The 27,270-nt window shown below is 38.5% G+C and overlaps 1 protein-coding gene across 1 annotated transcript in view; it reads left to right on the top strand.

Moving 5' to 3' along the window:
* Positions 1-27,270, top strand: part of Megf8 (multiple EGF like domains 8) — a 461,373-nt gene that overhangs the window by 51,404 nt on the left and 382,699 nt on the right. Inside the window, exon 6 of the mRNA XM_067145403.2 lies at positions 18,989-19,236. Within this exon, the coding sequence (XP_067001504.2) occupies positions 18,989-19,236 (248 nt within the window). The remainder of the gene's footprint in view (positions 1-18,988; positions 19,237-27,270) is intronic.

Raw genomic sequence — 27,270 nt, 5'->3', positions numbered from 1 at the left:
TTAAAATGTAGCACGAAGAATCAAATTAAAATATGAATAGAAAGTGCAGTCGAATTCTAACAAGGTTGCAGACCAACCTGAGAATTTCCAACGGGGCCAGTGGAGAGTAAGTTGTCACCCAACTTCCACATTCCTGTTTAAGTTCTTTCTCTTTAATCTTTAGTTTAATTTGGATGTTTCTTTGTTTTTAGACCTCACACGTTTACTTGTTACATGTGGTTGTCATTAGCAGGATCTCAGTATTCAAAAGGTTCAATGGTTCCCTGTTGAAGTTCACCGCAACGTAAAATAAGACTGATCCACGCCACAGGAGGATGTTTATCCTAATTTTAAATGTTTTTATGTACTTCGTTAAATGTGACACATAATTTGGTACTCACTACATCAAGACCTTGTGTATCAACACATCAAAGAACAATTTTAAGACTTGCCAGTAAATATGTGTGATGTTTTACGACTTGGTAGATGCACTTTCTATTCATATTTTAATTTTATATTTCGTGCTAGATTTTAATTTATAATACCAATATAAATGGTCCGTTATTGGACATTATAAATTTTTCAGCTAACTCATTCCTGGTTGCCAGCATTTCACCCCAGTGTGCTAAGTTGGGCTCATCAGTTGGTAAATAGCACACCCACCAAGACGCATGGCTAGTGCATACCGTGGAGGCCACTGCGTAGGCTTCTTGGAGCCACCGGCAGTGTCAGTGCACTATGAGAGACTTTGTCTCATTACCAAAAAGTGATGCCTGCCTGGCCATCAGATGATATCAGATTTTAATTTGTCATGTACTAGTTTCCCCATAGATTTTAATTCCATTGTTCTTTTTAATCACTTTGGGAGTGGCGACCCCATCGTACTAACAGCCTATATATGATTTATTTCATTACATCCCTGACCCGATCAATGGCTGGAAAACAGGTTGTAGGCTTGTAGGCTTACTGTTCTTTTTAATAATTCAGTGTAAATGTTTTAGTACTGATGGTGTTAGCTGAAGATGTTCACTAAGTGGATGAAACGTACTAGTATTTGCTGTCAGGTGATAAATTTTATCTGAATAAATAGTGAATTGAATTGGTGGGTCTTTTGTATTTGTATATGACTGTGTTCTGAGCATGCAATGTTGAAGAGAGCGGGCAGCGTCTTATGGGTGAGGATGTCAGGAGTAGGGTTGATAGGCAGTTGGCCTTCACAGATTCATATTTTAGTACTGCTCATGATGCCCGAACAACAGGTCTGTTGTAGGATTACGCAGCACATCATACAATTTCTTACTAAACTGGCGGAAATGTTGTGGAGATTGAAAGCACAGTTCGGTGGTCAAACACTTTCAAGTCATCCTGTATTTGCTTGGCATAAGGATTTCAAGGAAGGCTGTGAATGGGCTGAAAATGTCAGCTATGCATTATGGAGGAGAACATTAACGCCATTCGTGATCTCGCTGAAGGAGGCAAACATTTCACGGTTTCCAAAATTGCTTCTCAGGTTGGATTAAGTTATAGGAACAGTCCAGTCATCATCACAAAGGAACTAAGCTACCATACATTGTGCTCCTGGTGGGTTCCCTGACTTTTGACTGAAGAGCAAAAGTTGAAACGTTTGCAGATTAGTAAAAGGCACTCAGCAAGTTTGTAGATGAAGGGGTTGCATTTTTGAATCGCATCATCACCTGTGATGAAACTTTGGTACACCACTGCATGCCTGCATCAAAACAAGCCAGTGAGGAGTGGAGAAGGAAGGGTGAGCAACTCCAGTGAAAGCAGAGACTTTACTGTCAGCTGGCAAGGTGCTTGTGGCTGAGTTTCTTGACCGGTGTGGCATTTTGCATATTGGTTTTATGGTCAGGCATCGCATCATCAATGCAGCATATTACTGTGATCTTTTGAGAGAGGTTAGACTTGCTTATTGTTGCAAGCGATGCAACCATCCAATGCAAGAAGTCATTCTCCCTCACAACAATGCCCGTTCCCATACTGCGGCTCTCATTCACCAAAAATCAAATGAAATGAGATGGACACCACTCAACCACCCTTCTTACAACCAGACCTGTCGCCCTGCGATTTTCATCCCTTTTGATCCCTCAGGAGGCACTAGGAGGCAAACTATTTGAGGATGATGCAGCTGTGGAAGACTTCGTGCGCAGTTGGCTGGTGACACAAACTCACTCGTTTTATGATGAGAGTACCAAGATGCTGCCAATACACTGGACTAAGTGCATTTCTAAAACAGGAGATTACACAGAAAAGTGATGTATACTTAGTTATGTTGTAACAGCAATAAAATAAGAAAATTAAATAAGACTCGTTTAAATTTGATCCTCTTTCATATTTACATTTTAACTATCTTTCCAATAAAATTGTAATATAAAATGTTTTTTGCAGCCCATGCAACAACCTTAGGTATGTAAATTTGTCACACTGTGCTAGACTGTAATGCTGTTGCTAGTTTGATAGACAAAGAGATGCTGATTTTTTTATTATGACTTGTGAGGGGTATCCAGAGTTATTGTTGATGGGCATCATATGCATTTGAATTGCTCTAGAATTCCTTAGGCAAGAAATAAGTGTGGCAACATTTCTTCCACATTGATTTAAGATGCAAGACTTCAACACAGCTTCAACAGCTGCAATTGCATTTATATCTGTAGGAATATAATGGAATGGAGAGGATTACTCAGGTTTCAAGAATTCACAAAAATTCTTTACCTGGTCAACTTCTCTTATACTTGAAATTAACTCAATAAACATTTTATCACTAATGATTCATCACCATCTTAAACCGCCTATGACTAAATTTAAGACCATGCTTCACCGTATTGTGGAATATATTTGAATTATAGTGACCAGCAATCAGATGTGGTATTTCAAACATCTTTTTTAAATCAGTGGATGCAGATATATTGTTAATTAACAGAGCACTTCTTCAGACATGGCTGTAACATCTAAAAGGTTCTTCTGGTGTTTTTTCTCTATGATTATATAATGAATCATGGTCTTTGTTCGTCTGTCTCCCCAACCATACCTTGTGATCTTCTGACTGTTCTTCTTCCTAAACCAGGTGTTTCCAACAATCATTTGGTTCCTCATGCAAAAATCCATCAATAACTCGTCTTCTGGATTTACATTTCCATATCCAAAGGGCCCTACAACATCTTCCTTTCCTTGTCTTTCCATTCCAACTTATGTATTTAGATCTCCCATCAATAGCACTTCCTTATCTTCTGTCTGTCTCTCCACTTCCTCTAAAAAGTCCTATAGATGTTCATCTATGCAACCCGTTTGTGGGGCGTAGAACTGGAATAGATCTTTCATCCCATTTTCAAACTGGAGTCTCATCGCCATCATCCCGTCGCTGACGCATTTTGTAGACTCCACATATTCTTGGATTTCTTTTCTAAGTATGATGGTCACTATTTTTTGCTTCAGGTCCTCAGCTGTAATACAGCCTGTGTCCTTCTTTCAGAGGAATCTCTCCCGTACCCCTCTTCTTGGTCTCACACAGTCCAAGTATGTCTATATCTTTTTCTTTCATGAAGTCAACCAGTTCTTCTGTCTTTCCGATCAGTGTCAGGACATTTAATGTTGCAATCTTGATGTAGTTTGGTGCTGGTTGCCCACTTCTCACAGCTCTCCCAGCACCCAAAGAGCTGCACGTCACTTTTAGCAAGGGACGCCCTAACCTTTTCCGAGGCACCATATCTGCTTTATCCATATAGGCTATTGTTACGATGGGCTTGCCGTACCCAAAGGCATTTTATACCTACTGCCAGGTTCAAACTTAGGCTGCCCCTAACATGGAGACAGATGCCTTTCGTAGCCGCTCCTCTGGAGTACAGACCCAATCCACCATCTCCACCGTACCAAAGTTTATCTTCTCCACTTTAGATGCCGTTGAGGACTTCACCCATAACCCAGGGCAGGGGCCCTCCATATTTATGACCCCTGGAGAGAGGGTGTCCCAGTATTTTAAAGCCCCCAGGAATTGAGCTACCTGTTGGTCTGCGGGTTGAATTGGTATTTCAACCAGCCCTACATACTGTAGGGGCCCCCTATCTGCCACCTGGGGATGCGCTCTGTAGGGGTCAGGTTCCCCTGGTTACTTTCGGAAGTTAACCTCACCCACATAGGAACTACAGAATGTATGAGAAGTTAATGTGAGTAAGAGGACTGTTCGACGATGCCTTAGAGAACAAAATCTCCAATTACCATGATCTATTACAAGACCAGATCTGACTAGACAGTACTGAACTGTCTCTGTTCAGTTCACTTGCCAGCGTGCCCAATGGACCTTGCAGCAGTTGAGCAGAGTGTTTTTCTCTGATGAATCCAGGTTCTCCCTGAAATCTCAAAGTCTGGAGGTGATCTGGAGAGTGGTGTGCAGAGTGAACATTCCTTGTAATGAAACCATTTTTTGGAAGCTCCGTGATGGTATAGGACAGCCTCTCTATGAAGACCTAAATAGAATTGGTGCTCACCAAGAATGGTAACATGTGATGATAAAGATGTTGATTCCCATAGGGAATGAATGGTAACATCAATGCTTACCGCTACATCAGTGAGATTCCTACTAATCACGTCATGCCCTTGGCTACATTTATTGGAACTGAATTCATGTTCGTTCATGTACTGCAATGCTTGTCTGCATGTAGCACATTGCGTAACTCAGTATCTCTGTGTGTTAAAGATTGTTCAACTCAACTGACCAGCATGCAGCCCTGATTTAAATCCCGTAGAACATCTCTGGGATAAGTGAGGTAGAATAATCCGAGGCAGTGATCCTGTCCTGAGGACGTTACGTAACCTAAGGATGGCCCTTCAGGAGGAAAGGGTCGGACTGAGACTGAGACTTTGCCGAAAAGAATGCAGACTATAATTTCGGCCAAAGGGGGCACTCTAGATACTGAATTGTTAGTGGAACTTAATGTTTATATCATTTTCAGTGAAATTTAATAGAAAGTTAAACAAAATTTTTCTCAAATGTTCAGAAAAAGTGTAAACATTTTATGTTTTTTAGTATATGTCAAGTGGAGCCTCCGTGACTCAGACGGCAGCGCGTCGGCCTCTCACCGCTGGATACCGTGGTTCAAATCCTGGTCACTCCATGTGAGGTTTGTGCTGGACAAAGTGGAGGCGGGACAGGTTTTTCTCCGGGTACTCCGGTTTTCCCTGTCATCTTTCATTCCAGCAACACTCTCCATTCTCATTTCATAGCATCTATCAGTCATTAATATATCACTTTGGGAGTGGCGGCCCCATTGTACTAACAGCCTATATATGCTTCATTCATTACATTCCTGACCCGGTCATTGACTGGAAAACAGGTTGCAGGTATTCATTCATTGTTCAGTATATGTCAAGTCTATATGGTCTGACACCGTGGTTAACCGGTTCAAGTCCCGTTGGTTGAAAATCTTTTCACCATCGGAATGTTGGCAGGCAGGATAGGGGAGGTGGTGGTATACAATTTCTACCGTACCGGTCAAAAGTTTAGGAACACATAAGGAAATCACGAAATGTCATCCAAAACCTAAAATTGTGCCACTAGACCTCTGTAATTTTCTTTCTGAGCACTCACATCTAATAGGATATATGTCGCCTGATTTAATTGAGTTAGTTCAACTACTGTGGATGTTATGAATTTTCAACTCTTGGAAGGTCACACGAAGATATCAAACATTTTGGTAATATAATATACTGTATACTCTAATTGGTTGCAAGTATCACCACCAAGATTTTTTAGTAGACTTGGCAATAGGTGGGGGCCATTTTAGTATAAATATAAAAATTCCAAAAATATGCGAAACCGTTTCTGTGCGTGTTGTATTTTTTTCGAACCAGCGCCAAAATGATTGATTTTTCTTTGCCTTTGTTATGTATGACCCAAGGTCTCAGGGCGAGCTATCGGCGTCAGACTTATCTGCCCTGATAGTTTCATTTTCACTCTACGGATGGCATCCAAGAACACTTTTCTGATGCCGATAGTTCACAGTGAGACCTATGACAAGAACAAGGAAAAATTGACCGTTTTAGCGCTGGTTTGAAAATAAATTAAACGCACAAAAATCGGTGCCGCATTTTTTCGGAATTTTGATATTTATACTAAAATGACCACCAACTATTCCTAAGTCTACAAAAGAATCTTGGTGATGATACTTGAAACCATTTAGAGTATATAGTACATAATATTTCCAAACATGGTGACTTTCTGATGTGACCTCCCAACAGTTGAAAATGTATAACTTCTACAATACTTGATGTAACTCAATGAAATCAGGCGGCGCAGATCATATTAGATACAAGAGCTTAGGAAAAAAAATAGAGGTCTTTTAGCTCAATTTTAGGATCTAGATGACACTTCATGATTTTTTAATGTGGTTCTAAACTTTTGATTGGTACTGTAATCACTAGATTGCTTGCCAGAAGTCTGGATTCAATTCCAAACTTCTCCAGAGTGTTCCTATGAAGTGAGGGCATATGATGCTGTTGATGGTGATTTGTCCATCTAATGGAGATGTAAAGCCTTGATCAGACCCCTTGGTACTCTCCAAGAGGAGTAGGCTATGTGCTATCACCGGGTTTCACCTTCTCCCATCCTACTATCATATATCACGTCATTTTTCATTTCACCAGATTAACTCCTCTGATGAGGTTGATGTCAGGAAGAGCATTCGGTCGTAATTTTCTTTTTACAGTTCACTTTACGTTGCACCGATACAGATACGTCTTATCGCGATGTTGGGATAGGAAAGGGCTAGGAGTGGGAAGAATTAAGGTACAGCCCAGGTATTTGCCTGGTGTGAAATGGGAAATCATGGAAAACCATCTTCAGGGCTGCTGACAGTGGGGTTCGAACTCGCTATCTCCCGAATGCATGCCTCCAACCACATGGCCAACATGCTCGGTCCGGTCGTTAAAACTCGCTACAAAGATTCATTTCACTTCATACCCGACCCCATAGTGAATTGGAACAAGGGTTAGGCATACAGTCATTGTCTCCTTTTTTGTTTAAGATATGAATTCGTGTGTCTCAAGCTCATAAAATTTAATCTTTAATTTGAATGCAGTTGGAATTATGTTATTTACGGAATTACTTCATAAATTACATTTAAACACAAATTTAGTTGTTGTGTTTCTTCTTCTTCTCGAGGAGATTGTTTGTTCTTACTAATCAGTGCACGGTATGTTTCACTGCTTTCATTGAAACATATTTGAGAGTAAAACTTGCACATATTTTCCAGAAACTAGTCTTGTCATGTTCTTTGGATAGCTAAATGACAAAGTCTGCATATTTAAGCTCCTCATTCAAATGACTCATATCTTTGAGTTATCAATAACTGGCAGTACAGATAGGCTATCACTTTTTTAAAAAATGACATACTATATTTACATAACCATTTGTGTCTTAGGATTTAAAATAAAACTTTGAAGTATGACAGAGTGTGAATGTCTTGCTAGATCCAGTATAGTTCTGCTACATTATGTTATGAACATTAATATTGAGAAAATCTGTGTAATTCTTTTCCATACTTGATGAAATTGAGTACTATAGCAGAGACAAGTAACAGTTGGCAGCATTTGTCATCGTCTCTGGCATGCAATTTATTCCTGTATGGTTATCCGAATTCTACTTCAAGACTACAGTATAGTATTCTATACAGTATACAGCAGTTCATGTAGGCACTGTTGAAAATTATACTTTATCTTCATTAGTATTTTATTGTGGTATAGTTTGTGGATTTCGATTTTAATATTTTATTCATTAGTAACTTAGTTCTTCCTTGAATAATTGTAACTTCCAGCATTTTCATTATTCAACATATATCCAAGTAAATAATTTACGTTTTTGTGGTATCATAGCTGCCAAAATTGCATTTTTTTCAGGAAATACCATAATATCATTTGTTTTTAACATTCCTGGATTGCTATAGAATTTTAAGAATGCTAGGGTGTTGGTACGGTAGAACATCGATAATCCGAACCTGAGCCCTCAATTTTTTAAAATATGTATTTGAAAGAGTTTGGGTGTGGTTCACCCTTAACCTTCCCAACTCCGATCACCCGTGCTGTACAACAGAGTGGGTATTACTGGATCCATATTGAAGGTAAGTTGAAAGAACACGACACCCTTCCACCTCTCCCTCTGCCAACCCAATCGATGAAACTGAGATGGTCACAACATATTGCTTGTTTCCATTTGGCCATTGCATATCGTTGTGCATCTGTACTGTATAACATAGTTGCTGTCGAACGTATTGTGTTCACTGTGGAACATTGTGTTTACTGTTTTGTTTTTTATTTTACTCTGTTTGTCTTATTGAAATGGCCTCAACTGGAGGGGCAAAAAAGCATCACACATTTTTAACAATTGAATAAAACTAGAAGTTTTGGTTAAATTGGTGAAGGTTGAAAGTGGTGCTTCTCTAGCTAGACTTTATGGTGTAGGATAGGTAACAATCAGTGATTTAAAGAAAAATAACAGAGTATGCCTGTAAATTGAATTCTAAAGAGAGATCTAAGAAATATAAAACATTTCTGAATTAGATGATGCTGTTTATGTGTGGTTTACACAAAAAAAGAAGCGTGGGCAAACCAGTATCGAGACTTCCTGTTTGTGAAAAGGCCCTTCAGTTCAACACAAAATTGGTGGATTGCCAGATTTCAAAGTACCGAGCTCGATAGCTGCAGTCGCTTAAGTGCGGCCAGTATCCAGTATTCGGGAGATCATGGGTTCGAATCCCACTGTCGGCAGCCCTGAAGATGGTTTTCTGTGGTTTCTCATTTTCACACCAGGCAAATGCCGGGGCTGTACCTTAATTAAGGCCACGGACGCTTCCTTCCCACTCCTAGCCCCCTCCTGCCCCATCGTCGCCATAAGACCTATCTGTGTCGGTGCGATGTAAAGCAAAAAAAAAAAAAAAAAAAAAAAAATTCAAAGTTAGTTCATTGAGGTTGAAAAACTTTCAATTATGGGATGGTGTAAGTGAACTTCAAATTCAAGGAGAAAAGCTATCTGGAGATCTGAATGCTGCAGAATTATACAGAATTATGTTTGCTGCTTTTGTTTCTGAATGAGGTCATGGATGAAATGATGATTATAATTCAGATGAAAATTGGCATGCTTTACCTCAAAAATCCTTAACTTTCCATCGAGAGATGTCAGCCTTGGGCTACAAAGTTAGTAAGGATAGAGTGACTGGAATGGTGTGCAGGAATGCAAGTGGCACCCATTCTCTTTCTTCTTCTTACTACTAGCATGTGCCCACGTGCATTAATTCAACTATTAGATGTTTTTAAACAACTTATTTAAAAGAAAAAAGAGATCATTGTGTTTATAACACACATTGCTTTTACATAAATTGCATGAAATATATTATTTTATTTGTAATATAATATTTTTACTTTCAATGTTTAAGATACTAGGTTGGTGGATGGCACAAATAATAAAAAAAATATCAAATACCATGTTACAAAAAAGCTAATTTTTCGTGATAAAACTTCCAGATAAACTGTATTAAATGTCATTGTGTAGAGTGTTTGTATTTCCAGCTCTTGAACAGCTCACGTACAGTTGACAATGGGAGAAGCACCGTTTCTGAAGATGGGAGTCCTACAACTTTAAGCGATTATCCTTGTGCCTTGTTGATGCCTATAGCGAAACCCAAATAAATGGGGACTGCAGACATCTACAGTAAATTGAAAATCTGAAGGGATGATTTGAATCCGAGGAATGAATACTATTTTTCCCGCGGCATGTCCGGTCATGATGGTGGCTTCAGTAATGTTCGGAATTAGTCTCTTGACTGAGAGTCATGTTCCATTGCAAAGGGAAGGAAGTTCAATTGCTCTGTTCTATAGTTGACAGCCTTATCTGTCGTGTCGATAGACTTGTAAATTTGTAGAACACTGGGTAATTCTTGTGAGTGTTGTTTGTTGATGTCGCTGACAGCTTAAGTTCTTGGAGCAAAAATTGCTCTTTGACACAGCCATGCGTGATCGGTGAAATGCTGTGCCCGCCTATGACAAAAATTTCAGATTTGGTTGGGAATCGCACACATACCCACAGGCAAACACTTCTGGATATCACGGGCTGAACGAAAATGGCTTCCTATGCTATTGACTTAAAATGACACTTTGACTGATATATGTATTACTGTTCCTTCTTTATTGTCTATCTTATATACCTGGGAAAGGCCTTTGATAGTGTTTGAAGACTCGCTGTATGGGCAGTTCTGAGACGCTTTGGCTGTCCTGAGCATTTTGTGGGCCTGGTGTAAACACTTCATGATGGTATGACTGGACAGGTTCTTCATCAAAACAACTTCTCCGAACCATTCCCAATCACACATGGATTGAAGCAGGGTTGCGTACTTGCTCCAACTCTGTTTGCCTTGTATCTGGCGACCATGCTTTATGAAACAACAGACAACCCCGGCATAGAGATTAAATACTGCTTTGATGGTGGCCTCTTCAACTTGGCCAGACCTCACTCGTGAAGAAATACCAGTGTTACTAGAGTAACTGAAATGCAGTATGCTGATGATACTGCATCACTGGCTCTTACACCTGAGGAACTGCAACAGTCAGTCAACAGCTTCAAGGAGGCATATGACCTTTTTGGCCTCACCATCAACGCAAAAAAACAAACCAAGGTACTTGCTCAGCCTGCACCAGGGACTAACATTCCAGAATTGAACGTTACCATCTCAAACACCAAACTAGAACAAATAGACCACTTCACTTATCTTGGGAGTATCTTGTCAAAGAGCTGTACTTCAAAACAGGATGTGGAAAAACAGGCTTCGTGCTGGCCAGGTGGCCTTTGGCCGACTATCACACAGAGTCTTCAGGAATAAAAACCTTACAATTCGCACAAAACTAATGGTGTACCAGGCTATAGTCATCTCTACAATTCTCTATGGCTGTGAACCATGGACCTTATACCGCTGTGACATTAAGAAGCTGAAGAGTGTAGAAGCATTGGTCGTTGGCCATCGCCTCAGATGGGCAGGTCATGTGTGCCATATGAATGACACCAGACTACCGTGCCAGATCCTCTATGGTGAACTTGGCTCCGGTTCAAGATCACGGGGTGGTCCCCTGAAACGTTTCAAAAACCAACTGAAACAAACCTTAAAGATGGCAGAAATAAATCCACAAACCTACGAAACACTTGCCAAGGATTGTTTACTTTGGCGGCAAAGTGTCTGTGCCTCAGTTCAACACTTTGAACAAGAATGACGCATGTATGGAGATACAGTATTAAGTGACAGGAATGCAAACTTCACCAAACCCAGCCAAGATCTCCCCCTGACCCTCAGCTGCATGATGTGTGGACGTATGTTCTATGCCCGAATTGGCCTGTACAATCACCGGAAGTTTAAACACAAACTGCTGTGAATTGATGTGAGCTATTAGCCAGGAAATCTGTAAACACGGAAACGAGTAACTGCCAATGACGACGACGATATACTTTAAGTTTCCTCTAAATGTATGTATGTCCAACCCTTGTCCTGTTTCTCTACAGGGGTGGTTATGAAGTGAGATGAATGTTCGTAGCGATTTTTTACGACCGGTTGCCCATTCCGATATCAACCCCATCAGAGGAGTTAATGAGATTAAATGAATGATTTGATATGATAGTAGGAATGGAGAAGGTGAAACTCAGTACCAGCACATAGCCTACTCCTGTTGAATAGCATCAAGGTGTCTGTTCAGGGCTTTGCGTCCCCATCCGACGGACAAATAACCATCAACAGCGCCATGTCCTAACTCCATATAAGCACTGTGGAGAGGATTGGAATTTAATCCAGAATTTTGGCACGCAATCTAGTGATTAGAAATTGTATACAACCACTCTTCTACCATGGCAACCAACATTCTGTTATAGAAAATGTTTTAGACCAACTAAATGCAGTGTCAGACCCTATGGACTTCATGCCTGAAGGATCATGGTATCCAGGCGGACTTTATACGTTTCCTCTAAGTAAAATAATAAAATATAGAGTTAGTTGAAAATCCGCCTCATGGCTATAATCATTAAGGCATTGAAGTCTAAATAGTCTGGCACCGTAGTTAGCCGGTCAAGTTCTGTTGGCCAAAAAAAAATTTTCCATTAGAATGTTGGCCGCCAGGATAGGATAGGATAGGGGGTGGTATAAAATTGCTAATCACTAGATTGCATGCCAAAAGCCTGGATTAAATTCCAAACCTCTCTGCAGTGTTCATATGAAGTGAGGGCATATGATGCTGTTGATGGTGATTTGTCCATTGGATGAAGACATTAAGCCTTAAGCAGACCCCTTCGAGCTATTCGACAGAGTAGGCTATGTGCTGGCACCGGGTTTCGCCCTCTCCCTTCCTACTATCATATATCATGCCATTCATTAAAATGATTAAAAGTAATATAAATAATGAAAGCCTGGCACAGTGTGAAGCCAGAGAAGGCTAAAAATACTGCAGAGATTGTGAAACGTGGTCCATAGATGGCCAAAATGAAAGGGGAAAAAGTTAATGAAAACAGGTCTTTACCTGAGTAAATATCCAGCTAAGAATATGCCTGCATTAAACATTTCAAATCTCTGCATACCGTAAATTTGACTGGGCATCACACACACACATACACACAAACACTTCCGGGGACCAAAAATGGCTTCTTATACCATGGACTTAAAATAGGTCCTTGACTTACGTTATCTAGTGACAGTCAATCCTGGTGACAGCACAATGGATTGTCATATCCTAACACATGTTTTCCACTGGTTTTTCATTCCTAACTTGCCAACAAATGCAAAAATTAAAAATCCAGCTCCGAGATGCATTTGGACCTACTTCCATCCATCTAGAGCAGGGATGGCGAACCTATGCCACGTGTGTCACTAGGTGACACGCGAACACGATTTCGGTGGCACGCCACATGAACATAATAATGTTTTTATATACGTCTTGTGCTACAGACAATGCATACCGTATAGTGTTTCACGTGTAAGAAATAAATATCGAAAATCTAAATATTAGTTCCATCCGGACGTGCAATGTGGAAACACTGCTACACTGATAGGACCGAAAGTCAAGTGAGATAACAGTGTCATTTTCTGGTGGCTTTGTATACGGACCTCCAAACATGTTTTCAGTGCCGAAAAGGACAGAAACTTAACAAAGGTAGTGACTGGATTTTACAAAAACAGTGGACAAGGGAATTCGGATTGTTAGAAAGATGTGTTGCCTGTGTTCGAAAACAATTGTATTCATCACATTTAATGTAAAGTTCCATTTTGGGACTAATCATTCAAATGTTTGTCCCATGCTAAATGGAGAAAGAAGAGAGTTCGTGTCACAAAATATCGAACATTATGCAAAACAAACTAGTTCTTTTGTATCATTTCTTTTCAGTTGCTTTACGTCGCACCGACACAGATATGTCTTATGGCGACAATGCGCTAGGAACGGCCTAGGAATTGGAAGGAAGCGGCCGTGGCGTTAAGGTACAGCCCCAGCATTTGCCTGGTGTGAAAAAGGGAAAACACGGAAAACCATCTTCAAGGCTGCCGGCAGTGGGGCTCGAACCCACTCTCTCCCGATTACTGGATACTGGCCGCACTTAAGCGACTGCAGCTATCGAGCTCGGTGCATCATATTTTCGGCTGAGAAATAATATCAGTGCGGCTGTTTCCATCTGTGTCAATGCATGCATGGGAAACCGCTTTCTGATGTTGAGTTCTTGAAATGAACTTCCTTATTGTTGTTCGACACATTATTTGAAAACTACAAACAACAAATAACAAACAAATACTCAACAGAATAAAAGTAATGCCAGCCAGCTGAACTGCTGTCAATGATAGAATAATAAGAATGAGGAAAGAAGTTTCGCAGCAATTGAAAGCTAATTTGGATAAATCCAAGATGTACGCAGTATGTTTTGATGAAAGCATGGATGTGACCTTATAAGCAAGGATAGCTGGTTGTTTTTCCGACTTCCTAGCGGAAATTTGATGAGGTAGAAATTAGTTAAATTGTTGAACATACGAACTACAACAACAGTGAAAGAAATGAAGCTAATGGAGGAAGTGAAGTCCATTGGCAGTATTAGTGTTTTTGATTTTTATATCTAATATATTTATCCTTTTACAAATTGTTTTACGTCGCACCGACACGGATAGATTTTACGGGGGGGGGGATGGGAGAGGAAAGGCTTACGAGTGGGAAGGAAACCGCCGTGACCTTAATTGAGATACAGCCCCAGCATTTTGCCTGGTGCAAAAATGGGAAACCATGGAAAACCGTCTTCGGGGCTGCCGACAGTGGGACTGGAACCCACTATCTAGCGGATGCAAGCTCACAGCTGCGCGCCACTAACCGTGTGGCCAACTCGCCCGGTAATAATATTTATTGACGAATTGTGTTACAAAGGGAGCTTATTATTTATTTATTTATTTATTTATTTATTTATAAATAATAATATGTACTCAAAACTTACATATGTAAACATGTTTTTTTTTTTTTTGCAGTATTTGCAAAATACAACCACGGAACATGCAATCGAATGTATTTACAAGATATATATCTAATAAATAAATGAATCAGTAAATAAATGAATTAAATAACATATTATGAAACATAATTGTGAATTTGGAAAGGAACTCACGGGGGTGAGGGGTGTTGTAGGTTGTAGGCATTCCTTAAAGGAAAATAACAAGTGGCACAGTCAACAGTTGAAGATAATAAACCAGACTTAAAATGGCACACTAGTTGGAAAAGGTTCGCCATCCCTGATCTAGAATATGTTAAAACGTTCAGATTTCTGCGTGCCATAGATTTGGCTGGGCATCATGCACACACAGACAGGCAGAAAAGCACTTCCTAATCTTCTTCTTCTTCTTCTTCTTCTTCAAAATGTTGTGTGCATGCCTGTGACATACAACTCCCAAAAATGCTCCAGGATGATCGCTGATATTTTCAAGGGTTGGTACAAAAATAAATTTACACCAAATGTTAAAGCACACCACCAAAAGGAACATAAAGAATGGAAAGTTCTTTTAATCCTAGATAATGCCTCCACACATCCTTCATTTGAAGGTCTTAATGCCATTGATGACAAGTTTCAAATTCAGTTCTTACCACCACATGTTACAGTGATAATACAGCTTTAGGGCAGTGTTGAAAAGATAAGAGGTTAGGGAAAAACCTTTTTTGCAGGCTGTTGCTAGCAGGGCCTGGTGATGAAAATGTTGTGAGCTTTATAAAAGAAGACTTAACCTGGTGGCTGTTGCTTGGTGTAGTGTGACAGAAGACAATTTTAAAAATGAATAGAAGTAATTGTGGTCTGAAGGTATGAAAGTAGGAGAAAATGAAGAAAGGGAATGTGTGCAAGCTGAAGACTCAACTGACTTTTTAATGCCATACACGGCTTCAAAATTTGTGACAAAGACAATGCTAACGAATGGTTAAATATCGATCAAAATGACTTCAGCTTTCAAATTTTGAACAGTGACAGAATTCTGACTGCTGTAACAGCTAGTGCAGCACCCGTAGTTAAAGATGATAACATAACTGAAAACCGGGTTGAAGAAAGCCCTAGGCTTACTTACGCTGAAGCTTGCATTGCTCTAGAGAGGATATATATTGGCTGGATAAAATGTTTGAGTGTACGGTAACACTGCCTGCCTATCTAAGGCAAGGTATGAGGCTTGGCTGCAAAGAAACTAAGCTTGGTACCAATTAAAAAAAAAAAAAAAGGATCAAAGACTTTTATAAAATCTGTCTAGTGTTTGTAATACAGTATGTAGGACTGTTGAATTCTTTAAAGTTAATATGTAGTTCCGATCAGAGCTGAACGTCAGTTGGTTTGAAGTATCAGTGTTCTACTCTTTTTTTATTATTTTATTTTTTAAATACTTTTCCACGAACCTGCTATGCAGGAGTAGCAGGGGGAGAGGTGATACTCCCACGTGGCACGTCCCAGGTGGCAGATAGGGGATCCTAACCGGCTTGCCGGCGGACTTGAGGGAAATAAAATACCTCTCGTGGACCAAACACACACCCCCTGTAGGTGGGGGAGGCAGACGAATAATACACCCACGGTATCCCCTGCCTGTCGTGAGAGTTGACTAAATGGGGCGACCAAGGGCTGATTGTATTAGAACTATGAAACTACTTTTGATCTGTACCATCACGCGTGGAATACCATGGGTCGCTTTTACTTGCGAGTAGTACCATTCTGTTAGGTACTGAATAGTTTCGTTATTCGTAGCACTCCAGCAGGGTTCAGTGTGGTTTTCCAGTACCCGTGAGTCGTACCCATATGAGCAACACCACGGGTCTGGGCGTTGCCTGTGAGTTGTACCACTATATGAGCGACACTGTGGGTCTGCATTGCCAGTGATTAGTACCCACTATGTGAGGAACACCACGGGAATGCCAGTACCCGTGATTAGTACACCTAGGTGAGGAACCTCATCGGTTTGCGTTGGCTATGAGTGGCGCCATTGTGTGAGTAACACCATAGGTCTGCATTACCTTTACGACGTACAATACTTGTGAGTAGTACCTTAATGTTTGGAACACCGTGAGTTTATGCTACCTTTGATTAGTACCGCAGCTTGAGAAATATCATGGTTCTACTTTACTCGCGACATGTACCATACTGAGGGGCCTTAGACCTGGTTTTTGGACCCCTTTAGACATCAAGCATAATCGATTCAGGACTGTGCTTTATAAGTGGTCCCTTGGTAAGTAATACTATTATTTATGACCGTTTTTGAGTCGGATCCACTGTTTTTTGTTTGTTTGTTTCTTTCTTGTTTGTTTTTGTTTTTTTGGGTTCATGTCCATCCATTTATTTTCATGACATTTTTATTTATTTTGGTCAGTGGATTTTTTGAACTTTTTGTTGTCATTTCATTTCATACCATTAGGGGCCGATGACCTCGATGTTAGGCTCCTTTAAACAACAAGCATCATCATTTTTTTTTTTTTTACTGGAGTTCTTAACAATGCTGGAAACCTATAACATTGAGTTTTTACATTTCAATACCTTTGAATATTACCAACCTCAGCTGGGAATGTACTAGTGTCGTGCATTGTTCGAACTTGAGACGGGTAACCAAGACAGAACATCATATGCCTAGCTGCATATGCAACCAGTATCACGCATGAGTGGAGCGTATAAGCTAAAATGCCCGAGTTTGCTCCAATTCTTTCGACAGGTCATGTTCGAAGCGAACCTTGCTGACTAGGGAGGATGGCCTTGCTTGCTTTACTGACGCTGCAAGCAATGCGGATTTTCCAGATATAGGGAATACCTTGTTTACATACAGCAAAGCCCGGGAATTCGGAGCTATAAAAGGGCGAAGGAATGTTTGAGTTACCCTTTTGTTTTGAGCTGAAGTTCACCATGGCACGTGAATCGACGGACAGCGTTATGACTAAAAAGCAGTGAATATAAACTAATCAAGAGAGATGGGCTCAGTTCTGATGTTTAGAAGAAGTTCCTGCTTGTGGTCACTGCAGATAGTCAGCAGACATGGTATGTTTCCTGTGAAACGTGCAATGCACTGTTAACATATAAACCCGGTACAACTCATTTAAAAAGAAACACGTTTGCAAATTTAATGCTGGCTTTTCTTGCCAAGAATTGCCCGGCATTACAAAGCAAACCGTAACTAGCGCGTGTAATTTCATGTGTGCCAAAGATTTCCAACCGTTTAACACTGTTGCCGGAGAAGGATTTAAAGAATTAGGGCAAGACCTGATTAATATCGGTGCTAATTTTGGAAAAGTAGATATTGTTGATGTGTTACCGCATCCTTCCACCATCAGTAGAAACGTCCAAGCAAAGGCAAATGAAATACGAAGCGAAATAATGCCGCTGATTATTTCTGCTATGCACGACAAATGTTGCTCGGCTACTGTTGATATGTGGACTGACCAATACAACCAAACCCGTTATCTGACGCTGACTACGCAATATATAGACAGGGAGTGGAAGCTGATCAATAATGTGGTTTTTACTACAAAATTTGCAAATACAAAGAAAACAAGTCCAAGTATAATTGAGGAAGTTCATGAAAGAATGTCCGAGTAAAACATTCCTCAGTGTGATTATGAAGACATGTTTTTTGTAACAGATCAGGGTTCAAACATAAAGAAAGCTTTCGAAGAACATAGACGTGTGTCTTGTGCTGCTCACTGCATAAATACAGCACCTACGCACGTATCCGATGAAACGAGATTTCTTATGAAAGATGCTCCATTATCTGCAAACACAATAAACTCCACAAAGGCAGTAGTGAGGTATCTGAAAAAAGCGGTCTTGCTGCCCAGCTTCAAACAACGGTACAGCAGGAAGTAATGACGACATGGAATAGTCTCGATACGATGTTACAGTCTGTTTTTAAGCAGGAGGAATACACGTGGCAGCACATGAAATTCATTAACCATTTCTCCGACAGGAGCGATATTTACTACATTATTTTCCAGTATTGCTTACCTATATATATACGAGGCCGCCTGAGTTCAGTATATTGTAGAATCACAGTCTAAAAATACGAGTTTAATTATTGACAGTTACATGCTCAGTCATAGTCCACCATTGAGGCAAAAGCGAATGTTCCAATTCATAAAAGTGCGCGAGACAAACAGCAGAGTACGGCTAAATAAGAATGAGGGGAAGCGAGCACTTCCACCTGTGCCTGAGACAGCGCGTGAAGGTGTGAGTATGAAGGGGCAAGTTCGAGCGAACATAGTTCGCCTCGCCTGTGAGAAGCGAGGCTCGGTCATAGCCATACTCGCCAAATATGAATCGAGCATAGAACGTGTATTGCACGACACTAGAATGTACACACTATTTTGGGACAGAGAGACAGACTAACTGATCCCACCAATGTAAAAACAATAGATTTTTTTGTTTGTTAATGGAATTATTTCATGAAAATGTTGTTGTGCTATATACTTATTACAGTATCGTATTTAATTTCATAATTTGTTGTAGCTATCCAGGAGGTTTTGTACTACATGGTGGAAAACTTGAAAATGGGAGCTTATCTGATGAGCTATGGTTCTATAATGCCACTGGAAAGCAGTGGTCTTTAAGAGCTCAGTCATCTACTGTTAGACCACCGCAGTTGACTCGTCATACACTAACAAGAATAGGAAAGAGTGATGTGTTATATCTGTTTGGTGGGAGTACCCTTGGCGGAGAGTTTTCATCTCGACTTTTCCGTATTCGTCTCAATCAGGGTAAGTGTGGAATGTTTTCTATGTTAAATACCGTTTGTTTGCATGTGAATACAGTAGACCTACTCGGGAATTTTGAGCTGATTGCGAAGTGACTGTAATTAGAATAATAACAATAAGTGACTGTAATATCGGTCATTTTGATAAATCACAAGTCCTTACTAGATATGATAAGGATTTATAAAATGGTGAAAATATGAATAATTTGTTCCTGCTGTGCAGTAGTCCAGTTCCATGTCTGGTGAGGTATAATATTACAAGTTTAAAATACTGTGATAGTATATAACAACCCCAAGATATTTAAATTATTACTTGTGTTTTTGTATAAATTTATTTCAGTATGTTAAATGTAGAATCTGGAAGGTTTTCAATATTAGATACTTTTTGGTTATATGCGAGTACAGTATGCCTACTGGGGAATTCTGAGTTGATTACGGACAGTGACTGTAAAACCAGTGAGTTCAATTAATCATCAGTTTTGACACACCCCAGGAAGCTGGCTTAGTCATCTGTATATGAGGAAGTAGCGTGAGAACTTTTTCTATGGATTGGGTAGTCCTAAGCAAGGCTATGTGATCAGATCAATCACAGCGATCTGAAGAGGATGGTGGTGCCATTTTAAGGGTGTGTTTTAAGACGAGAAACAGGCTATTGCAAGTGATAAATATCGTTATGGTTCTGTATTAAAGATTACTATACTTACAGGATGCTAATTAATTTATTATTTAACCACCTATTCAATACATTATAGTCTTATACATTTATGATTTGATCCTTATTACCTTATGAAATATGAGACATGTTTCGCCTTTCATAGAAGGCATCTTGAGTCATTGTACCTTCTCAAGGTTAAACCAGGCACCTGATTTAATATTAAAATATAATTATTAAGATTTAATATTAACATACTTAAAATAGGAGCAGTCTAAAGGAAAATTGAATAAAAATTTTGGTATTATTTTGTATAACAACAATATCAGCCGTTGGCTGTTGATTAATAGTTGTGAAAAAGGTACATAGTACATTGCTTAGTAGCAATGGTCTGTTTTTAATTTTTAATATTACAATTTTTCAGAATGTTAGGAAAAACATTCCAGCAATATGAGAATGTTAATTGAGACCTTATTCAGAAGTAAAGTCGTAAAAATTGAAAAACTATTTGGTTGAAGTCTTAGGTTTGAGATTATTAGCTTGCAATAAGTAATTGATGATTTGACATTTGGCGTATACCGACAACTTGACTAGAGTATCTTAACTTGTTTACAAACTTAAAATAGGATCTGTCGAAAAGAAAGAGTAAAGGAGCAATTTTTGGTACTATTAACTATTGACATTTACTCATCTTTACTGCTTAGGTACTTTCTTTTGAACAATAAGTTTGATAATAAATTTTCTTATTTACAGACAGTCTACACATGCTTGGCAATCACACCATCCATCACAAATTAGATGTTCCTTTTAACCAACACGCTAGCATTCAGCACGCACCAACTCCATGAATCTATGTTACTTACAACTTCACTTCACTAACAAGATTCATGAAGGCTTATTTTAAGTCAAGATACTCCAATCAAGTTGTTGTTTTACTTTAACATTTGATCTCTTTGCTGTGGACTACGCCAAATGTTAAATCATCAATTACTTTTACAAGGCATATATCATGAGCCAAAGACTTCAACCTGTTGTTTTCTTTTTTCAATTTTACAACATTATTCCCGAATAAGGTCTAAATGAACTATTCTCATAATGCTGGAATGTATTTCCTAACATTTTGAAAAATGCAATATGTAAAAACTCAAAACAGACCATTGCTACTAAGCCCTGTACTATGTACCCTTGACATAACTATTTATCAACAGCTAACGGCTGTTATTGTTGTTATTCACAATAGTACCAAAAATTGCTAATTCACTCTTTTTTTCCAACTACTATTTTAAGTTTGTAAACAAGTCAAGATACTCCAATCAAGTTGTCGGTTTACGCCAAACGGCAAATCATCAATTACTTATTACAAGCCAATAATCTCGAACCTAAGATCTCAACCAGATAGTTTTTCAATTTTTATGACTTCACTTCTGAGTAAGGTCTCAATTAATAATCTCATATTGCTGGAATGTTTTTCCTAACATTTCAAAAAAATGTAATATTAAAAATTGAAAACAGACCACTGCTATTAAGCACTGTACTATGTACCTTTGTCACAGCTATTAATCAACAGCCAGTGGTTGATATTGTTGTTATCCACAATAGTACCAAAATTGTTATTCACTTTTCCTTTAGACTGCGTTATTTAGGTATGTTAATATTAAATCTTAATAATTATATTTTAATTATAAATCTGCCTGATTTAACCTTGAGGAGGTACAATGACTGAAGATGCCTTCTATTAAAGGCAAAACATGTCTCACATTTCATAAGGTAATAAGGATCAAATTGTAATTGTGTAAGACTATAATGTATTGAATAGGTGGTTAAATATTTAACGTCAAAAATTTCATTATTGGTCTGTATTGAAACGCGATTTACAGTCAAAGATAACAGTAGGGTTTTCCACCTGTTCAATACTTTTAAAAATGTGAAATAATGAAAACGTCACATTTTTATTGTCATTTTTGGTACCGGTTTCGGCAATTTTATTTGCCGTCATCAGCCTAGGATGAAGTATCAAAGACATTTAACTAGTTACATTAGAATATTTGTAATATATATATATATATATATATATATATATATATATATGTAAAAACACAAAACCTTCTAAAATAAGCTTGTTATTTACAATTGCGTTATATCATAAAACATTTGGATAGTTGAAAAACAAAGACTAAATACCTCCTTATAAGGTTCTAGAAAAGATATAAAATGTTCCATATACAGTACTGTACATGTATATTTCCTGGCGTTGTTAAATGTTTGTAACTATGCATAACATTAATTATAGCACCAAGTTTCAGATAACATTTTCTTAAAAAAAAATTATATCTTAATAGCTGTTAAAAATATACAACTGGCGTTGAAGTGATATATAAAACCTTTCAAACATTCTGTCATGAGAGATCTTTGCAAGAATACAATACCAGCTAATTTCGTTCTAGAGTATTGTTATACAGTGTAAATATGTAGAAGACCATTTTATTGACCAATTTGTGTAAAAAGCAGTTCCTCATGGGTTATGATCAATGAACCATCTATATTGCTTAGATCGTTTAGTTGTTAAATTAAAAGATTTAATGGCATATATCTTGCATGGTTTCACTGAAACAGCTCGACTTAGTAGTGTGTCAATGGTTGTAGTCCTGTATTTCAGTATTATATTCAATAATGTGAGGTAAACTTGTGCCGTAAGTTGACAGGCGAAATTTCGTGAAAATACACTGTTTTCAGGTGGATAATCGTTCTTTAACCCCTCGCCTGTGAACGTGGTGCTTGAGGTCCATTTGATTCGAGATCTTTCCAGATTCTCGATTATCCACCTGAAAACAGTTACAAACATTTAACAATGCCAGGAGATATTCATGTACAGTACTGTATATAGAACATTTTATGTCTTTTCTAGAACCTTATAAGGAGGTTTTTAGTTTTTGTTTTTCAACTATCCAAATGTTTTATGATATAATGTAATTATAAATAACAAGCTTATTTTAGAAGGTTTTGTGTTTGTACATATGTATATTATAAATATTCTAATGTAACTAGTTAAATGTCCTTGTTACTTCATCCTAGGCTGATGATGACAGATAAAATTGCCGAAACCAGTACCAAAAATGACAATAAAAATGTGACGTTTTCATTATTTCACATTTTTTAAAGTATTGAACAGGTGGAAAACCCTACCCTTATCTTTGACTGTAGGTGGTTAAATAATAAATTAATTAGCATCCTACAAAAAGCAGGCTATAGCCAGTAAATTACACTATTACATGTCACATACTGTTATCTGTTACCAGTCATCTGATGTCTTGAATATGTGAACTGCTATACTTGTTGCTTGTAACTCCACTTACACAGGTGAGTTTTGTCTCGGTGGGCAGATTCTTCATATGTATATGCATTACAGGTACTTGTTAAAAGTCCATGATCTGCTTGTACATCCTAGATGAATTCTGAGGAGAGAATTAGTGTTTTGAAAAGCAAACAGTATCTTACAGGAGTCAAATTTTTTTTTTTCATGTTCTGTGTCCCTTATAACCTCACTTATGTGCCCAAAGCAAAATGTTTCGTCCAACGACCCCTCTAGTGGTTTAAATAGACATTTAAATAGCATGCTGCATTAGGTGCCACTCCAATCTTTTTTTTTGCTCCTCAGTTATCTTTTATAATTGGGAATTTTTTTTTCCACTTTTGAGTTGAGAGACATTTTATTGGTGATGTTCATGTTGGCGACTCTGTAAGTCATCTAGTAGACATGCGAGCTTTGCTATTCTTTTGTTCCTTTTTTTATCTGTGACAACTTGTGAACTTGTGTGGTGCTATTGTGGTTCTTACTTTTATCATATTGAGTGTTTAGTGTTCACTTGAAATGAAAAAAAAAAAACAAAAAAAAAACCAAGGGGTATTTTCAAGAAGAAGAAGAAAGGATAATAAAAATTGTTTTGTATAATAATACAGATGCACTTGAAAATGTGAGGTTAGAACAAACACGTTATCATGATATTACAAATACAACTCCCAGATACATTGGAAGTGCTTCTAGACTCTTATAAAGCGCACTCCCGATAATTCGTGGTAATTAATGCACACACTTCCTCAAATTATCGAAAACCGTGAATTATCTGCAGGCATTTTTAAGCCTGGTAAAAACAAAACCATAGGTTAAAATAATGAAATGTATTTTATGAACAAGCAGAAAATAATTATAACACTTCACATTGTATTGTAAAACGCACTAGAGAAAAATTACAAAGTGCCATGTGGATTATGCCAACATTCGTATCTAACAAAAATAATCGGTCATCAACTTTTTGTTTCTTAGGCGATTGTTCATTTTTTTCTAATTTTGGATCGTACATTTCTCAAGAAAACAATATCTGAAAATGAAAATTCATCTCTATTTTCTATGTAAGATATAAGTGTGTCTATAGAGACAGTAGCTTGGCTGTGGGAAACTTTTGGAGTTTCCGTTGCATCACTCCCGCACTCAGTATCATCTGAATCTCCGTCTAAAACCATAATTGTCCTTATCGATGTCTAATCACTCAATAATGTCACTTTCTTCTGCATCTTGGCATTTACCCAGGTTTTTCAGTAATGATATCATCTTAGTGCGACTACGTTGACCGTTCGAAATATCATTGTCATTGAAGCCGGCAAATGCTTGCTCTTCACCTAGAACAGATTTCCATGATCGTGCAAGTGTAGTAGCAGTAATTTTGTCCCATGACTTATGGACTGCATGAAGAGCATCCAACAAACTAAAGTCCTTCCAAAATGTTTGAATAGCGATGCCTTCCTCAACCAATTGCTGTAACAGAGATGACATGTAGATCTTCTTTAAAGCAGCAATGACGCCTTGGTCCATAGGTTGGAGAATAGAAGTTACATTGGGGGGAAGGTATTTCACGTAAATATCACCTTCTTTAAGTTCACTTTCGTGTGGATGAGAAGGTGCATTGTCAATCAAGAGCACTGCTTTGATTGGCAGTGACTGCTTAATTAGGTAGGCCGTCACTTTTTTCACAAAATGATTGTGAAACCAGTCCTTAAATATCTGTGTGTCCATCCATGCTGCCTTTTGATGGTAGTACTGCAAAGGTACATTCTCTCGTTTAAAACAACAGGGTTTTATGGGTTTCCCTATCGCTAATAATTTTAATTTATGATCACCACTTGTGTTAGCACATGCCATAATGGTTATTCTTTCCTTGGATGTTTTGCGGCCTGGGGCTTGCTGTTCTTGTTGCATCACTAATGTTCAGAATGGTAAACATTTCCAATACAATCCTGTTTCGTCTGCATTGTAAAGTTGTCTAAGGTCAAGCTGTTCTTTTTCAGTGAATGATTGAAATCCCTGTACGAACTTTTCCGTAGCACCCGTGTCTGCGCTGAGACACTCTCTGTGAATAGTAGTTTATCGTATTCTGTAGCGTTTCTTAAACCGCGTAAGCCAGCCAGAAGATGCTTTAAAATCGCCTTCTAAGCCAAGAACATTGTGAAAATGTTGTGCTTGCTCAGCACACATTGGGCCGGACACAGGAATACCTTCCGCTCGTTTTAGATTAAACCACCGTATCATGGCTTCGTCTAGATTTGCATAGTCCGATATTCTCATTGATTTCTGGGACGATGATCGATCACAATTAGCAGAAAATTTGATAAGGGTTTCCTTTTGCTTCTTCATGTGTCTCACTGTTGTTTCACCCACACCAAACTCGCAGGCTAACTTTGATGACGCCTCGCTTTTCTCCAGTCTTTCTATAATTTTCAGCTTTTTACTGACGGTTAACCTTTGATATTTAATTTTTTGTCCACTCATATTGAAAACTCTTACTAGTGACTTATTCAAAACTTCAAAAAGACTTCCGCACTCCATTCACACTTCTCAAGTACAGTAGCCTACAATACACTCACTGCCGGCGCACCTACCCTTCACTTGGCTTACAGTTCAGCGACCTTGGGCTGTGGGGAAAGGTAGGGTAAATTCCGAGTGCATTCCTCTTTCATTGTCTCTGCTTCCAAGATTACGGTAATCTGTGCTGTGCCACGCGCAGCAACATGCTCGAATGTTTCCAAGTTTGCAGCATTCTGGCAGCAGTGTGCATATAGGCCTACTGCTACATCGTAGAGAAACAAAGTCCATTCTCCTCAAATATCATTGATTTCGTCCCCATGCATCACATTAAAATTCTTTTAGACTAGGCAGAGATAATTTTACTCACCGTGATGATTAGTGGGTGTAAGAATTAATACTTTAAAAAAATAACTCTCCAAGACCCACTAATTAACCGCAAAGCGAATTATCCGCACGCGAATTATCGGGAGTGCACAGTAGTCTGAAAATTCGTCTGGAGAGTATTTACACAATGTAGATGATATTGTAATGTTGGAGTTGCTGAATAATGCAGGCAGTGACTTTGCTGTGTGTAGACAGTGCAAAGGCAACAGCAGAAAATGATGGTGACAACAACAATGACCCAGACTATGCTGCAGGGACTGATGTACATTAGGACTTTAAGTTGATTTTCCTGAAAAATGATTTTTTGTAAAAATTACCTGTATTTTCAGAAAATGCTCATCATTGACCAATGATTTTTCTCCAATACATATTCTCACTAATAATAAATCTACTGAGTTACTCCTAACTTCCCTCTTGCGCTTGTTACAGATAAATATTTGATGAAAATGGAGTAAATTATGTACTACGGAAAAAATATTTTAAAATTTTGTATATATTGAGAACTTAATGAGATAAAGTATATATACAAGCACAGACCAAATCTGGTCTATGTGGGGCTAACAGTTCCTGAGAAAATGGGTCACAAAATACGGCAATTTAACATTGGTAGAATGTTAAAATCAGTGTATCACGATAAGGTACTGTATTGGAAATATTATCTGGATCAGGTTAATACCATATTTACTTGAATATCAGCCACCATCAATTATTAGCTGCATCCCTAATATTATGATTAAAATATTTGCGTAACCTTTTGCGCCAGTTAAGAGCCACACATCCAGTTTGCAGGTTTGCCGCAAGTATGTGCATCCGTAGTAAGAAATGGAAAGGGCCACTGCCACACAAGTCTGAATTGAACCATTGTGGAGCTTGTTAGTAAATATTTGTTTTGGGAAAAAGTTAAGTTAAACAGCGTCATTTAAGCTAGAAGGGGCAAAACATCAAGGAAGCATCAAGCTAAAAATGGTGAAATTCATGGAAGAAAATGGTAACAGTGCAGCTGGCTGTGAGTTTTTTGTTAAGGAAAACCAGCCAAGGAATTGGAGAAAACAGCAAGTGGAATTAAAAAGCACTAGTTCATCCAGACATGATTTTTGTGGCTTGGATCATGGCAAGATTCCAGGTGTTGAGGAAGCATTACTGGA

Source organism: Anabrus simplex, chromosome 4 (genome assembly GCF_040414725.1).
Source record: "Anabrus simplex isolate iqAnaSimp1 chromosome 4, ASM4041472v1, whole genome shotgun sequence".
In the NCBI taxonomy this organism is placed as follows: domain Eukaryota; kingdom Metazoa; phylum Arthropoda; class Insecta; order Orthoptera; family Tettigoniidae; genus Anabrus; species Anabrus simplex.
This window is presented reverse-complemented; position numbering and strand designations above follow the sequence as displayed.